At 40.2% G+C, this 18,656-nt stretch overlaps 1 protein-coding gene across 4 annotated transcripts in view; it reads right to left on the bottom strand.

The window, feature by feature from the left end:
- Window positions 1–1,510: 1,510 nt before the first annotated feature.
- SYT16 (synaptotagmin 16) overlaps window positions 1,511–18,656 on the bottom strand; it is a 453,110-nt gene continuing 435,964 nt past the window's right edge. For 3 of the 4 annotated variants that reach the window (XM_053603184.1, XM_053603183.1, XM_053603182.1), the window contains one exon: window positions 1,511–9,301. In XM_053603184.1, the coding sequence (XP_053459159.1) occupies window positions 8,988–9,301 (314 nt within the window). In that variant the 3' untranslated portion in view covers window positions 1,511–8,987. Of the gene's footprint in view, window positions 9,302–14,234; window positions 14,277–18,656 lie in introns of all 4 variants that reach the window. The other variant, XM_053603181.1, reaches the window with a different exon arrangement.

Genomic DNA, 18,656 nt, shown 5'->3' with positions numbered 1-18,656 from the left:
ACTTTGTATCTCATAATACTGTAATAAAATCTAATTTGTGTCTGCATTGGTATGGTGGCATAATCAAAGCTTGCTTTCTAATTTGGCAGAGCTGTGAATTAATAAAGATTATCATGGTCCACAGGGAAATGTGGCAAAATTAGTAAAGATGGCTCAAGGTGTCAGCTATAAGGAACTTGACAATGAAACAATGTTAAGAAAGAAATGTAGCTCTGGAATGTGACTGTATTGTACAAAATAACTTATTACAGGAAAATACATTTCTTCTAGTGTACATGTTCCTCATCTAATCAGAGGTTTAACTGACAGACTTCCGCTATCTTTTATCAAATATCCAGGTCTTTATCAAAAAAAAGATACATCCTTTTTTATTATGAACAATCAACTGGGCAACACTACAAAATTGTCTTCAGTAAGAATTTTGAGGCCACTAAAGATTTTGAATTAACTTGCAGGGCCTGACATATGTATAGTAAATATTTGTGATCAGTTTTGATGTCAATAAGAAATGCAAGCAACAAATCCGTTGGGAAGACTCCTACGTTTGTCTTCTGCTAAGAAAATGAAAGCATTGAGTGTTAGGTTCAGAATGGTTTTTAAGTGTTCTGAGACTAGAAAACAATCATCAGCCCGTCCGCCAAGGTCGGGCACTCTGAATGTCGACCTTCACCCATTTCATAGCTTCCAATAACTAAGACAAGTTTTAATGGAAAGCAGAAAGATGAACAGGGCTTGGCTATGCTGTCACCCCTTTTATTGGGCAGCTGTTTCCTGTTAACTCTCCCAAAAAAGGAAGGGTAGCGACGCCTTTCACTATTAAAGCACAGCTCATAAAAACTGTCACATTTGTTTGTACAGACCTAGCTTTCCAGGGTCAAACTACTGACTTGCAAAGAGTGTTCAATCTTCAATTATAAAAGTCTTTCCCCGGGCTCAGCACCTGTATCTCAGTGTAGGGCACTGGCCACATACCCTGAGGCAGGAGGTTCAAACCTGGCTGGGCCTGCTAAGTAACAATGACAACTGCAACAAAAATATAGCTGGGTGGTGTGGCGGGCACCTGGAGTCCCAGCTACTTGGGAAGCTGAGGCAAGAGAATCGCGTAAGCCCAAGAGTTAGAGGTTTCTGTGAGCTGTGATGTCACAGCACTCTACCCAGGTTGACCTAAAGAGACTGTGTCTCAAAAAAAATAAAGTCTTTCCCCAGATGCAAAACATATTCATTTATTTCAAAGGGGAACATGGACTGACAGGTATATTTCTTGCTTTTTTTTTTATATTTGCTATTTTTTATTTTCTTAACCATATATAATATAATTTTTTTGGGGGGGTAAAAGCTTCTTTTTTTTATTGTTGGGGATTCATTGAGGGTACAATAAGCCAGGTTACACTGATTGTATTTGTTAGGTAAAGTCTCTTGCAATCATGCCTTGCCCCCAGAAGGTGTGGCACACACCAAGGCCCCACCCACCTCCCTCCTTCCCTCTCTCTGCTTTTCCTTCCCTCCCATAACCTTAATTGTCATTAATTGTCCTCATATCAAAATTGAGTACATAGGATTCATGCGAAATGCATATCAAAACCACGGTGAGATACCATCTAACCCCAGTGAGAATGGCCCACATCGCAAAATCTCAAAACTGCAGATGCTGGCATGGATGTGGAGAGAAGGGAACACTTTTACACTGCTGGTGGGACTGCAAACTAGTACAACCTTTCTGGAAGGAAGTACGGAGAAACCTCAAAGAACTCAAGCTAGACCTGCAATCCCATTACTGGGCATTGTACTAGACTGTTTATTGCAGCTCAATTTACAATCGCCAAAATGTGGAAACAGCCTAAATGCCCACCAACCCAGGAATGGATTAACAAGCTGTGGTATATGTATACCATGGAACACTATTCAGCTATTTAAAAAAATGGAGACTTTATATCCTTCTTATTAACCTGGATGGAAGTGGAAGACATTATTCTTAGTAAAGCATCACAAGAATGGTATATTTATTTCTTAACTAGAGACAGAGTAAAAACTTCTACGTTGGTTAAATCCTCTGTCTTCCAGAGGGGTAAAGAGAATGCATATTAAGCCAAAAATTAAAGGGTAATAAAGGATATTACTGTTTATCTAGAGTTCTTATCAGAATCTAGTTTTCTTTAATAAAAATATTTAGAAATAGGGTGGTGCCTGTGGCTCAAAGGAGTAGGGCGCTGGCCCCATGTACTGGAGGTGGGGGGTTCAAACCCAGCTCTGGCCAAAAAACTGCAAAAAAAAAAAATTTTTTTTTTTGAATAATATATATTTAGAAATAAAAATAACTGCTTAACTTATCCACTGTTCTCCAGCCCCTAGCCTAGAGTCTGGGACACATTACATTTAATAAAGGCCTTTGTGAGTGAATAGCTGATGGATAAACTAAAATAATAAAAACCAACAGGTAGATACTTCAACAGGAAAATGAAGGAAACCAAAACAACGCATCAATGGGGCAATACCAGTGGGAAGTCGGCCTTCTCATCACCTCAGAGAAGAACTGGTAACTCTGTCACTAAAAATATGAAGCGAAAACTCCCACGGAGCTGCATTAGTGAGCAAGGGGGAGCAGTTAGCCACGCTCACTGGCTGGATTCTAAGAATGGCCACAGATTTCCAGGCCTGCCTCCGAGTTCGCTCTGCAAAGCCTCAAGCTGTTTCACAGGTTTCACGGTGGCTATAAATATAGGTAATTATTGTCTGTGCCTGTGTGTCCAGGATCAAGATGCTGCTTTGTGACTCAAGGGAAACAAAAACTGTCCAAGCACCGTAGGAGAGGAAATCAGCCTGAGCCTAAACAAAGTCGCCTCAACAAAACCCAGACAGAAACCCCTCAGAGAAAATCTTCTATGATGCAGAGAAAAATCAATGTGGGAAAAGTGTCCCCAGGGGAAGAGGACAAGTGCAGAGAGTTGTTACTGTTTCTGTTTTAAGGCTGCACCCAAAATATCAGACTTAGAAAGAACTCCATAAAGGCTTCATTCCTGGGCCCTTCCATTCTTTACACAGAGTCAGCATTTCAGGCAGATTTTTCCATCTCACAAGACGTTCAAAGATGATGACTCTGTGACCTTCCTTGGCCATCCCTCCTCTAATGCCACCGAGGCTCACTGCAAATCTGGGGTTTGCTAGAAGCTCTTCCCAATAAGTTCAGCCAGTAGGTTTCACCTTCTTCCAAGAACTCATAGAAAAGAACTCTACAATAGCCGGGCGTTGTGGCGGGCGCCTGTAGTCCCAGCTACTCGGGAGGCTGAGGCAAGAGAATCGCTTAAGCCCAGGAGCTGGAGGTTGCTGTGAGCTGTGTGAGGCCACGGCACTCTACCGAGGACCATAAAGTGAGACTCTGTCTCTACAAAAAAAAAAAAAAAAAAGAAAAGAACTCTACTTTTACGGCCTGTGATTAGACCAACTGAACAACTGTATACTGGTAAGCACTGTTTTTACGATGACTGACTGCTTCAATGTGCGGTCACAGCACTCCAAAAAGATTTTAAATGCTTTGCTCTCCCAAATAGAACAGTGCTAGACAAGAGGAAATCCAAAGAATACATTTTGAGTTAATGAGGAACAATATTCATGTAATTCCCCTTGTATGTAACTTAAATTCTCTGGACATGATTTTAGGTGGATTCTCTGAATCAACCTATATGGTCAACAAGAGAAAGTGCACACCAGCCTCTTGGTTAGACCCTGCATTTTGGAAAATTGTTATTATAACCATCCCCCGGCCTTCTCACCTCCCATCCAACCCCTTTAATTCCCCCACATGTGGAAGTGTTCCCCACTGAAAGCCCTCAGCTAAGAGATTATTCTCCTAACTTGGGAAACCTAGAATTTGAGACAGCACTTTGGCAATTTGGCGGAATCGGAAGGACAGCCTCACAGTTCTCCATCCCAGAATCATGCTACGTTTAAAACCACAAGCAGCCTTTGACTTGTTCCGGGTGCCTGGCTACCATGGATGTGAGATGGCTTGTTCCTATTTCTCCAGATCAAATGTTGACAGAGGTTTTTCTTAGTTCTTAGGAAACTCCTCTTTACTCAAGGGTTGAATCAGCATGAAACGAGAGAACATGCTTTCTATTACACCAACAAGTCACTCTCAAAAACCATCTTAGAAAGGAGTTACTATCAACTGCCAGAATTCCTTTCATCAGGATCTTGGAAGGGCAACCGTGATAGATGGTTCTGAATAGAACTTCCCAGGTGACGAGTTAGATAAGTTTTGATCTCTGTGTTATTGGACCATTTAAAACTTTTTACCCATAAGGCTATAAGTGGATATATGATGCAAGTTAACAAAAAGTATTGTCCTTTTTTTAAACTGTCTTCACAGTGTTACACCATATACTTTACTTTTTCAGATCAAAGGTGAAATATACAGTCAAATGGTCCTCTTCACTGACAATTTTGATGGGGACAACCAGGTACCCTGTCCCTTTAGGAACAGTAGAGATGGGGCGAGGAAGGCCTTGAGGGTGATTTATCAGGATGTACACAAGCACCAAGGTTTGGTACTCCACCCAAACTCAGGGATAAAAAAAAAATAAAGACTTAGTTATACCTTAGTTGGCATCTATGAAGACTCAACGTCTTCCACATAGCAGGGTTATCTCTGATTAGCTTGTCCTGATGGGACTTATTTTATATATATATATATATATATCCAGGATGGCATTATGAGCCTATCCTTTTTTAATTTTTCTCTAGTGTTACAATTACCTTTGCAAGGAAGAAAAATAAATCTTAAATGTTTTCTTCTTCAAGCACAGTCTTGAGAAGGAATACTAAATGCTAGCTCCATGCCAGGTCCCATGCTAGACATGTTACATCTGTGATTTCATTGATATCTTTTTAGAAGCTTTATGAGGTAGCTATTATTTCCATTTTCCAGTTGAAGAAACTGGGACACAGGCTGGCTAAGGAGTTTTCTTAAGGCCACACAGTTAACAGAGTTCCATCCAAGCCCAGGCAAAGACCACAGTCTGTGCCAACTTCACAGAGCTGTGCCAACTTCACTGTGTTAGGACAGTTTTATTCCCCCCTATCGTTAACTGGAAAACCAGAATCCTACAAGTTTTGGAAAAAACAAAAGCTAGTCAATCTGAAATGTCTTTTTGTTTATTTGCTTACTCTTCGTGAATAAATACTGTACGCTGGTGGATGCTAAACGTGTATTTTTTGCTTCCTCTGTACACATGCTCTATGACTTTGGGGTTTTTTTTTTTAATAGCTTTGCCTAAATGAATGATTTTTTAAATACAATAAAAATATTTTTACCATTTCGTAATTATCATTTTCTTTTTTTCTTGAATCCAATAGAATGGAAGGAACATTCTTTAAGCACAGTTTCCTCAAAAAATAAGAGGAGATATCACATGTGTTTTGCAGTCCTATTTATCAGTAAAGAATACCCCCCTATTTGGTTTTATGTCACTTATAAATCGTCCCTTCCTACTCACTTTTATGTTCTTCATACAGTCAGGTTTGGGGAAAACCTAGTTTGATGTCCACACTGAATCATCCATCAAATCAGTTTAGTGTCTGCAGGGAAGCACTCTCAGTTAACCTGAAGGTAGCTTCTATTTAAATAATACTTTACTTGGAAAGAAAAGTGCTTTGGTTCCCACATACGATCATCTAGTACAGCCATTGATGTGATACACAGTGACCAACCAAGAGGTAACTATAATTTGTAAAATATTACGAGATCTACTCACTGAAGAGGCAGAAGCTGTATTCCAGGCTCACGAGCACCTACCACTAAGGAGAGTATTGACGTCTGAAATCAGTTAACTATCGCTGAAGGATGTCAGAGTTAATACGTCCAGGTGAAGGGCAAAGCAACATCGCCCTCTCTGTACCCCCGCTAATGTGGTGGTGATTCTTTCCCAGACTCTGTGCAGGTGAAATACCAAGTGTAACACACACAAAGGCATCACCAAGTCTTCTTAAGTCATGGAAGGACAGACGGCTGCCCCTCCACCACCACCCCCAACAGTGATGGGGCATCAGCAAAACAACTGTGGGCCACAGTGGGAGCCAGAGAGGGAGAAGGGGCTGAGAGCAGGTGTTCAGCTACCTGGTGAATGGTCCATTTAAAAAATTCACAGAAGTCGGAAGGGAGCAGGGAATACGAGAGCCACCAGTGTGGATGGCGACACCGGCACTTCCTGATCCTGTGTACGCGTATGCCCCGAAGGCAGCCACACCGCAAAGTGGATGTCCACAAGCTTGGTGCTTCATTTGCTGTCAACAGGATTATTTCAAAAGCATGCTCCTCAGGAAAAATCAATGAAAGAACTACTCGTGCAACAACAGCTAGCTCTGCCTCCATATCAGGACCCTTAGGAGACAGTAATCATCAGCTATGTGAAATAGGAAAGGCGGTTTTTTCACTGCAGAACTGACTAATTATCTTTCATGACTCTTTTGAAAAGCAAACGGAGATGTAAAAGCTCAAGTGAAAAACATGCTAAATGCATTTGTGTCTAGACTTTGCCAAGAAAATAAGGGAGTTTAAGTGTACAAAATCAAAAGATCTAACTAAACGAGAATTTCAAATCAGGGCAAAAAAAAAAAACCAGCCCCACTTTTTAACGTATCTTGTCTTTAGCATTTTATGTTTACACAATCAGCTGAGGCTGAATGTTGCTGTCTATTCAAGACGTACACGCAGCCTCTCTGGTGAGCAGCACCAACAGAGTACAAATTATAAAAAATAAAAAGTGCTTTCCAGGCATCCCTTCCCTGAAAACGCTGCATATTCCTGTAAAAGGTGGCACACGCAGACTGCTGGAAAGTGGACCAAGTGCACAGGGGTATCTCCACGGCACCAGCCGCAAAACCTGAAGAATGGCTGGGTCAGGGAAGTACAGGTGATTGTTGGGCACCACGACTCAGGGGTGCAGCAGCCGCAAAGAGGAGGATATGAGGGGAAACGCAGGGCTGTCTGTACAATATATACAGATTTTTTTCAAATGTAAATTTGAACGTGAATGCTGCTATTATGTCACCACATAAAGGAGAGCGTAAGAGGCGGCTCTGCTTCCCTTTACACACAAGGCGTAAAGAGAGGAAGGGGTGTGAAAAGCTGATCCTTTGTGCCACACTTCATCGATCGCACTCAGTTCTAGGCAGTGACTTAGCCACACTGCAAAGGCCACTCAGCAGTTAGTGGCTATCATGCTGGAGAAGCACTTGGTGGTCTCCCTGAGAAAGGTCCGTAGAACCCCCAAAGGAGCCGGGGTTTAATACTTATTCCTAATGACAGAACAGCCTCTGTGAAACCCTCCTGACCTGAAAAGAAATCAAGATATTCATTTATTTTACACATTATGATTCTTCCATATAAAGTCATTTCTTTGAAAGATCAAGCCCTGAAATCATAGTAAAGTTATCCTGTGCCCTCCTCTGGGCTTGTCAGGGTAACCATTCCGCGCTGCAAAAGAGAACCATGTTCTTCAAGTGTTACAGCCCACGCTTACAATCTGTCAAAATGCAGAGCTGAGGAGGAGTTGTGTGTTTTAACTGTATACAGCCGTCACTAGCTATCACTCTTCTCACAGACAGGAAAAAGTCAACAGTGAAGCAGAGAAGCTAAAAATAAGCAACTGAGCAATTGCTCAGAAGAGCTGCACCCGGGCACAGGGTTAAATGTACACACACTCCTCCCCTCCCCCGTTTTTTATTACTGCCGATTTAAAGTAATTGAAATCAAGAGCTCAGGCCTATGAAAAAATAAAACAAACACACTGTATAAGTGTGTGAAGTAAATCATAAGTAAACCCCATGCTATAACCATGTAAGACCAGTGTTCTTCTGGACCGCACGTGCCCAGAATGCAAATAGCAACTAATATATGTTGTTGCAAATGCCATAAAAATGACAGGTATAGGCACTTGAAATGCTCAAAGAAAAACTGAGTGTCATTTCATACAAACTGAGACTATTTCTTCATTCATATTATAACATGTTCATATTGAAGAATCAAATCAATAGGTAATAAAGACCCATCGTATGCAATTTACCATACTCGAAGGATGGAAAGCAGTGCATTAAAAACAAACATGGTTTACATGCAGGAGTACATTCAAAACACACGTCTGAGTATAGATAATTCAATATAGAAAAAACAATCCAAAGAACACTAGAAAAATCAATAAATCTATGACTAAGAGAGGGTTTTCGGTTTTTTATCTCTTTCTGTAAGAATTTATTAGGCGAGAAAGCATAAGAACCTTGAAAGTTACAAGTTTGAAATCTTACGTACTCAAACGTAGACGAGTTGTCTTACAATGGTAGTTTCTGAACTCTTTTCCATCTTCAAAATGACACATCTAAACAAATCCCATAGAAACCATGATATATGTGAGATAAAAGCGGTATTAATACAAATTTGTTTTATCAGTGCAAGGTACAATAGTTACTTTTTTGGTAAACAGGGTTTTTTTGATAAAGAGAAAAATGTGAAATAAGGAATTAGGAGTTGCACGTACATTCTTCTACGAACCTCAGCATCTGATTCATTTCTGGATTTGGGTGGGTATTGCACCATATTAAGAAAATTCTTATTCATACACCTAAGTGGCTACATGTTACAGCTCCCTTGCCATCTCAGGCTACTCGTTAAGCCAACAGGGAAAGCAGGAGGAGCTTCCTCTCCTAGTCTGAAGCAAAACTTAACAATCACAAGCTAACTCATCATCAGAGGTCTGAACTGTGATAACATTTCCATATATTACACTTGGCCGTACATGTGGGGGGTTTAATTACAGTAGTTAAATCCAAATCAAACATCTGAGAAACCCAAAGAATCTCCCACTCAGATGTCCTAGGGGTTAGCAGAATCTCTGTTTAGAAGCCCGAAACCCTTGCCAGGAGGCACTGACTTGGTGTCGCTCATCAGCAACACAGGGGACGGAGGTGGACATGGTACACCAATGCTGGCCGCAAGCCTAGGACTCCAGGAGCACGTGCCACCTGCACACCTGCTGGCCTTTGGTTTCCTTCATCTCCTCCCAGTGATCCTGCTCCCCCTCTCCGCTGCTATTCTGGCCCAGAGCGATCCAGCCAATCATCTCTTTACGCTTCATAGTGCGCCTGTTATAAACGGAGATCATCAGGGTGACATCGGAGAGCTGAAAGAGGGCCACCGGGAAAACAAAGGTCTCCTTATAGACAGGATTGGGCTGCCCACGGCGAATGGATGTCTTGCAGCGGGACATCTCTTGACCCACAGAATTGAGGAGAAAGAGTTTTCCATATGTATCTAAGACAAAAAAAATGGGAATGAGAAACATCAGTGCCCCCGGTTTGCTCATTTACTTGTCACCTTCAGAGGCGCTGCAGATTTCCCCTTCCAACTTAGTAGTAGTCGTAGGCCTGGTGCTTGGTGCTGGGCCAACACACCTTGCATGAATTATTAAGAAAAGGGAGGGTTACCGTGAATGCCTCATGCTTCCTGCAGATCACTACAGCCCACAGCTGATGGTCATTAGAACCCTGCACATGCAGCTGTTCACACGTGTCCATGGGCGGGTGTGCAATGGTTTGTGGACATGCACAGTTCTCCACTCACATTTTATTTATAACAAGATAAATGCATACATCCTTCTCCTCATGTGCTCTGCTTTTCACAGTCATGTTGCTGTGGGTTTTTTGGGGTTTTTTTGTAGTTTTTGGCGAGGGCCAGGTTTGAACCCACCACCCCCGGCATCTGGGGCCGGCGCCCTACTCCTTGAGCCACAGGCGCTGCCCTCATGTTGCTGTTTTATGCCTGAGTTAAAGAATCTCTTTTCTTCTCACTCTCAACATTCATGGCATCCACTTCCATGGTTCCAATGACAACTATCAAGTGCATACCAAGGTCTGGCTTAGACTTTTCTCCCCAATTCAAGATCCAGTTGAAAACCACACTCCTCTTGATTATCCTACACGCATCTTAACACTCAACACGTCCCCAGCGCTGACACTCTGCTGCTCCCCTGCTCCCCGTCTCTGTGAACATTAGTATTATTCCCCTTATCAGCCCAGTCAGAAACCAGAACTTCATTTTCGACAAGGCTGGCTTCCTTACCTCCAATCCACTCCGTCAGTCACCAGCTTCTATTGATTCTACTTGCTAAATAGTTCCCCAGATGGACTCACTTCTTTCCATTCCCAATGCCACTGAACTCTGAGTGGATTTCATAAGCTCAGGTCATAGCATCTCTCACCTGTATCACCTCATGATTCCTCACTCTACTCCTAATCAGTGGATTGCCAGAGACATCTTTGGAAATTGCAGATCTGGTTGCGTCACTTTCATGAAGAAACAAAAACCTTGAGGTCAGGGCTTCCTCCTAGTGTCTGCATAAAAACTGATTTCTTGGCCAGTCTCTGCACTTTAGCTCTCCTTAGCTTCCAGCCTCATTGCCCACCCCGGCTGCCATCACACACTGCATTTCCACCACACTGAACTTCCTCCCTTCCTCTGACCCACCTGTTCTCCTTCCCTTTCACTTCTCTACGTGCTCTCCGTGCCCAGCTGATGGCCTCATGAGACTTCTCTTCATTAGGTTCAGTGTGGGCATCACTTTTTCCAGGAATCATTGCTGACCTCTCTTCCCTGCCCCGCCCTAGCTCCAGATCAGAGAACTCTCCTGTGACCACCGCCCAAACCCGGCATTAGCCTGTCTCAGCTGTCATTACCTAGAGCAATTTCAAGCTTCGTCCTGTCACAAGATCATTTTCTAATTATGAGAAAGGCCACTTAACTACCAAACCACCATCACTCAAATTGACTATTGCCTGCAAATACCGTCCGTTCCCCCATGGTAGAGAGAGGGATTGCTTTCTTTAAACACTGTACGCCTGGTGTCTGGCCTCTCGCTATCCTGAACGAGACCTTCAGTGAGAATTTTGCAATGAATGTGCATGATCCGCCAGGGAGCTCAACTCTCCTTCTTTTGCTCTTAAGTTTTCAAACTTGTGAAATGAAGCTAAACTCCTCATTTAATAACCCCTTTACTAAAATGCTATAGATCAGTGATGAACATTATGTTTATTCATTTATGGAAAGGAAGGAAAACATCCACATTTTACCAACATGGTCTACTTTTGCTAAAAATCCCCAAATGGATCATTACAAAGAAAATTATCTCCTCAGACAATTACATTTTTATTTACATCATCTAATTTATCAATTTATTGCCTTTTAATTACAACTTTTACTACTAACGTACGTGCATGCTATTCATTTAAAAATCAAAATGTTAATTGTGATAATCCTATCGTTCCATGCAGGCAGCAAACTGATTAGTATTTACTGCTCATTTTCCTGCCTACCAACTAGTCAAACTTTCTAAAGCGTAAACCCAGATTGCTGTCATTTACTGTTCTCTCCCAAAGCATTGTAAGATAGGAAACAAATTACAACCCACAGTTTCCTTTCTATGTTGATCTTTTTCTATTCCGGTTTGATGTGTTATTTTATGCACTTATCTGCTGAGAAACACAAGGTGTGAAATTACACTTCAGGTGCGAAAACACTTCTCTGTCTCAGAAACAGGGCTCTCCGTCCGGAAAAGGCTGTCAGAAAACCAACCACGGGGGGAGTGAATTCGAGTTTCTGCAGCCAGACAGCTACGTGACTCCTACAAGAAAAGTTCCATCCAGTCACCAAACTGCTCGGGCAGTTCTGCTGCCAGTTGCAGCAGTGGGACTTGAGTTCATCTTGCAAACAGTGGCATGCTCATTTCATAAAGAGAGCAATTTCATGCTTCGTCCTGTCGCAAGATCATTTTCTAATTACGAGAGAGGCCACTTAACTAGCAAACCACCATCCCTCAAGTTGGATCGTGTGTGGATAACACAGAGGGAAAACAGTAATTTTATAAACAAGTCAGAGGATAGAGAACAAAGGAGGGGCAATGCTGCTGATGGCTTCAGTCCAGCAGGGAAGCTTTATAAACAGTACCAATGTGCTCCCTTCTTAATGTCTGGAGCAGATAACAGCAGGGGAAGCATGATGCCACCGTTGGGGGTTCAGCGAGTTACTTCGATGAGTACCAATCACAATGGATGGAGGAAGACTCCAACTAAGTAAATATCCAATTTTTTTATTTATATAAAAGTATAAGTTTGTTTTATATTAGACGGGGGAGGCGTGTGGGGGTAAGATAGGGAAGAGAGCAGAGAGCAGAGGGCTGGGGGTGAGTGGGGGGAAGGTGGGGGAGAAGAGACTGAGAACAGCGTAGCATCCCAAGGAAGGAAGGAGAAATACCCACCAGAAAATACACAATTTAGATGAGCTCTATCCTGGTCTTTGGAAATTGGTATCAGCAGGTGCAAAATATTACTGAGCAGTAGTTTATCTTCCAACAATTCTCAAAGTTTCATAGCTTCTTCAGTAACTTAGAACCACCCTCAAAGAGCTAAATGGGTCATAATCCTTGGATAGCCCCGTTAACTGCTTTACCAGTCACTCGCCTCTTTCTTACTAGAAGAAGATGTCATTTGTACTAAACTATTAACTCTAATACATAATCCCTAATTTATTATGGCACAAAAGCACATGATTTCGAAGTCAAAAGTTATTTTTGCAAAGAAACAATACGGCAGCCAGTGTTCAGTCCTGTAACCCACGCAGAATTTCGAACCCTTGCAGCATGACCTTGAACCAACTGTAACACAGACTGAGCCTCAGCGTGGGGGTCAGAGCAGCTACAATTTAACATTTAATGGAATGTATGTCTTTCCGAAACTTCTTTTTATTCAGTGTGAATTTTGTAAGTTTAGCTCTGCTTTGTTTCATTTATCTTCTGTGTATAATGCTCCAGTACACCAATAAACCACAATTCAGTTATCTATTTTAATTAATGGACGCTGCTGAGATTTTGACTGGGATTGTACTGGACATACAGATCTGGGAAGAACTATTGTTTTCTCAATACAGAATATTCTCAACAATACACATGTTGTAGCTATCTGTTTAATTTCCTTCAGTATATTTCAAAATGTTTCATAGTTTTTTCTATAATTTTCTTGTTCATCTTTCATTAACATTTTTATTGTGGCCCCTTGAAATTCTGCTACTGTTGTAAACATTAATGTTTGAAAACTAATTTCTAATTGTAGCTGATGCATTGGAACACAATTGTAAATAAATATTAAGTTTATAGATTTTCTTGTATTTTTAATGTAGACAATCAAGTTATCTACAAATAATGACAGTTTCATTACTTCCTTTCAATCTTTCATACTCTTGTTTTTCTTATTTTATAGAACTACTGCCTTGAGCCCCCAGTCTAATATTAAATGAAAATGGTACTCGTGGGGATCCTTATTCTGCTCCTGATTTTAAAGGGATTTTAGAATTAAGAATGATGGTTAGTGTAGAGTTCCGTAAAATGTCTACTATCAAATCAAGGAAGCTCCTCTCTGTGCCACATACTAGCTGCTGATAGTCAATATCATTTCCACCTTTCTAAGCTCTTTCCAAACTCAAACGGCATTCCAGTCAGACTCTACTAATGATGGCTACTTGTATGAGACAAGCAGGTAGAAATTTAAGAAGCCACAGTTCTCCAGAACCAGTGCAGTCCAGGTACCAGGACTGGAGAGTGCAGAAGTTCTGCCCACAATACCCAAAGATCTGTAGAGAATCCTGCCTCCCGTGTGCACCCCTTCAAACCAAACTAGCATCTTCCTGGTCAGATCTGCACCTCTGAATTTTCCAAAAATAGTCTTCCTGACCTTTATTCCAGCCCTCCAATGTTTAAACCCTATGGCAAACAACTTCTGATCCAACGTACGTACGGTATTTTCTATTTTTCCTGACAAAATATGACTGCTATGGTAATTGGTATCTGAACTGGAATGTTGCTATCAGAAAAATAAATACATAAATAAGAATAAGCATTGGCCTAGAAGTTGGGAGTCAAGTGATACCTAAAATCAAAGAGCAGTGAAGACCCATATTACGTGATGGAAAACCACCACCTGTCCTAGCTCCGGAGAGAGAACATATGCCTAATGAGTTTGTTGCTCTAGGGCAGGCATCCTCAAACTTTTTAAACAGGGGGCCAATTCACTGTCCCTCAGACCACTGGAGGGCCGGACTATAGTTTTTAAAAAAAAAAAACTACGAACAAATTCCTATGCACACTGCACATATCTTATTTTGAAGTAAAAAAACAAAACGGGAACAAATACAATCTCACCGCCTGATGTGGCCTGTGGGCTGCAGTTTGAAGACCCCTCCTCTAGGAAAACAGATGGAAAAACAGAATGTTAGAAGTGAGTACTTAGTACTATTGACTTCATTTAGGGGGAGAAGGGGGAAAGGTGGGCTTAGGCTTAGTTTTTACCATCTTTCTTTCTTTTTTTTTTTTTTTGTAGAGACAGAGTCTCACTTTACGGCCCTCGGTAGAGTGCCGTGGCCTCACACAGCTCACAGCAACCTCCAACTCCTGGGCTTAAGCAATTCTCTTGCCTCAGCCTCCCGAGTAGCTAGTTTTTACCATCTTTCTTACCAGTATGCAAGAAAAAAGAAAAAATACAGAAATTCGGATCTTCTTATGGTTGGAGAGGCTGATAGCTTCCAGATTTCCAAATAGTAAGAGAAAGATTTTAAAGGGCTTTGAGCTACAAAGGCCCAGTCAAATAGTAAACTAAGGGCATGGCCTTCCCTGAGATTTAAGTTGGCTGGGCCATGTGCCTGAATTCTGTAAGACGAAATATGAGATGCGATAAGTGTCACCTTCAGCCATGGCTATCTTCATCCATTCCCACCAAAACAAGACATCTTCCCATGCTGTCTCTTCCCCTTCCATAGCAACAATGGAAGCCACATTTTAAATATAATATTATTACCTCATTAAATGGAAAGACCCCCACATGCCTCAGTCAGAGCTTAGAGGAGAGTCACATGACTCACTTTGGACCATGGTGCAAAAGAAAAATAAACTTTTACTGTGCTGAGCCTCTGAAACAGCAGAGTTTATTTATTATTGTACCATGGGCTGGTCTATATTAACACATGTATTACACATCTGATAAGATTTTTATCACTGAATAGTGCATTTTATCAAAAGCATCTATTGAAATAATAATTTTGTTTTTTATCCAAGGCTTCTATTTGCCTAATCCCACAATGAGGTACCATCCTATCAGTCAGAATGGCTAATAAAGAGACAAAACAACAGGTGTGGTGAGGATGCAAATGAAGGGACCCTTATACGTTGTTAGTGGGAACATAAATTAGTGCAAACTCTATGGAAAATAGTATGTGATTTCTCACATAACTAAAAATAGAACTACTATTTGATCCATCAATCTCAGTACTGGGTAGCTACCCAAAGAAAAAGAAATAAATATATCAAAATGGTATGTGTATCACAGCATTATATACAATAGCAAAGATATGAAGTCAATCTAAATGTCCATTAATGGGTTCTTGGGTGAAGAAGATGAGGCATACATACACAATATAGAATATCATTCCACAATAAAAAGAATAAAATCATGTCTTTTGTAGCAAAAAGGGTAAAACTGGAGATTATTATCTTCAGTGAAGCAAGTCAGACTCAGAAAAACAAATATTGCTTTTTCTCACTCATAAGTGGGTGCTAAAAAATGTGTACATGTGCACCTGGAGAGCGAAAGTACAGGCTGCAAAGGGTGGGCAGGGCACAGGGTGGCGAAAGCTGGAGAATGAGAAATTTTGTGCTGGGTACCATGTATGTTATCTGGTTGATGGATATTCTGAAAGCCCTGACTCAACAATTACACAAGCCTTCATGTAATGAAGTTGCGCTGGTACCCCATAAGTTTATATAATTTTCCTAATACTTCTATTTGTACCATGTTTTCTCACAAGTCAGGTAATACACCAAGTTACACTAGCATATTTTCCTAATGTTAAATCACTCTTGCATTGGTGAGCTAAGCTCAATTTGTGGGTAATTATTATTTTTTCCCTATACATTGTACAGCTAGGTGGACTCAACAAAGGGCAGTGTGTCTGAGAAGACCTGAGGAATGGAAGAGACTGGGAGGAAGAGACAGACCTCCATCTAAGCTTATCTCTGCCTTTTACATGTCAATTTTTGGCCATTTACATTTATTGTGACTACTGATACAATACTTGTACTTTGTATTATCCTGTATATTCCATGCTTTAAAAATTTTTATCTGCTTTCTATGGGATTGATTCTATTTTCTTTATTCCCTCTGTTACTTTGACAATTAGATTAAAATGTTAACATGTCCACGTGGTTTAATGTCTAAGTTAATCAATATCTCTGCCCTTTTAAAAAATTTCTTAATTAAAATGCTTTGTTTTTAGAGCAGTTTTAGGTTAATAAAACTGAGAAGGTACAGAGATTTCCCATACACTCTCTCCTCCTCCATATATAGAACCCCTCATCTCTTGTTTTTAACAATAGTATATGTATATATATTTTTTTGCCTTGAGGCAATATCAGTATAAACAATCAGCTCTTATATGAGTTACTCACAATCTAGTTTTACAATATTTTCTGATGTCTCTTCAATATATTTTTTCCAATTTTTAAAAACTGTGTTAAAAGACACATAACAAAATTTCCCATTTTAACAATTTTTCTGTGTATATTCAGTGGTATTTAACCACTGACTATTACATTAATATTACATTAACCACAGAATATTACATTCGTAATATTGTTCATCCATCACCACCATCATCTCCAGAACCCTTTTCATTTTGTAAAACTGAAATCCTATCCCATTAAACAATAGCTCCCCATTCCCCTCTACCCCCAGGGGAACCACCATTCTACTGGTGTATGCCTCTATGGATTTTTCTGCTCTAACTACCTCATATCAGTAGAATCATATAGTGTTTGACTCTTTGTGACCAACTGGCTTATTTCACTTGACATAATGTCCTTAAGTTTCGTCCATGTTACAACATATGAGTATGTCAGAAATTCCTTCGTTTTGAAGGCTAAATAGTAGAGTACTTCTTGTACGTACCCATCAAATTTTGCTCATCCATTAATCCATCACAGAACACTTAGACTGCTTGCCCAGTTTAGTTACTAGACATGTTTAGCCACATTCTGAAGAGAGAATAATGTTGCTATGAACATGGGTGTAAAAATATCTCTTTAAGACCCTGCTTTCAATTCTTTGCAATATACACCCACAAATGGAATTGTTGGGTCATGTGGTAATTCTATTTTTAATATTTTGAGAAACTGCCAGTTGTGTTCCACAGAAGCTGCACCCCTTTACAGTCCTACTAGCAATATGTAAGGACTTGACTTCCTCCAACCTTATTAACACTTGTTATTTTGCGGGGGGCAGGAGGGGATTAATCATAGCCATCCTAATGGGTATGAGGTATCTCACTGTACTATTGATCTGCATTTGTTTGGTGATTAGTGATACTAAGCATCTTTTTATACTCCTGCTGGCTATCTGTATATCTTCTTTGGAGAAATGTCTATTCAAGTCCTTTACTCACTTTTTAATTAGATTTGTTATTGTTGAGTTCTAGAAGTTCTCTATATATTCTGGATATTAATTCCTTATCAGATACATGACTACAAATATTTTCTCCAATTCTCTGGGCTGTCTACTCACTCTTTTGTCTTCTGATACATAAAACTTTTCAACTTGCATAAAGTCCAATTTGCCTGTTTCATATTGTTGTGGATGTGGCCTGTGCCTTTGGTGTCACAGCCAAGAAATCATTGCCAAATCCAATGCCATAAACATATGCCCTGTGTTCACATCAAAGAGTTTTATAGTTTTAGGTCTTATATTTAGGTGCTTGATCTACTTTGAGTAAGTTTTTAAATACAGTGTTAAAGATACAAATGTGTTCATCCACATGTTGATACACACTTTTCCCAGTACCATGTATTAAAAAGAATGTTTTTTTCCCATTGAATAATCTTGGCAGTCTTGTTAAAAATCAGCAGAAGTATCTACCCTCCTACTAAGCAATGTAAGGGCCTTAGAATTCTTTGATTTCCATCCCCCCTTCCCAATCTCATTCTTCATGTTATTTCTGCCTAAAGTTTCATTTCTGCTCTGTATCTGGACTACAGCATCAGTCATGCTACTGCTGCTCCTGGTTTTGTTTTAGACAATCCACATAGGTTTTCTCTCACTTCCATGTTAACCAATCTCTTTGTTCATTATTCCTTCTTTCATCATATGACTTCCTTCTAATTTCAGTTTATTTATTCCTGAAATATGTAATTTAGTCATTTCTCAGTGATAAATTCTTTCCATTTTGCGCAAAATATTTTTATTTTTCCTTCACCTAGACAACAAAATGCTAAGTCTAGTGTTTTTCTCTTGAGACTTTAATATTCTTATTCCACTGTCCTCTGGCTTTTGTCATTGCTGATGAAAAGTCTGTCCTCAGTCTCACTGTCATTGCTCTGTAGGTAATAGGGTTATTGTTTTTTTTTAAATCTTCATTGAGATATATTTGACATGCCATGGTCACTGTCTTTTCCTCTATTGCTTTTAATATTTTCTAACTTTGATTATTGTGAGAATTAAATGAGCTAAGGGAGAAAAGGAAATGTCACACATGCATGTAATAAGTTAGTGCCACATCTAAATCATCATATGAAATGGCC

This window comes from Nycticebus coucang, chromosome 9, assembly GCF_027406575.1.
Source record: "Nycticebus coucang isolate mNycCou1 chromosome 9, mNycCou1.pri, whole genome shotgun sequence".
In the NCBI taxonomy this organism is placed as follows: Eukaryota; Metazoa; Chordata; class Mammalia; order Primates; family Lorisidae; genus Nycticebus; species Nycticebus coucang.
Note: the sequence above shows the minus strand (reverse complement) of the source record. Positions and strands in the feature narration are given on the sequence as shown.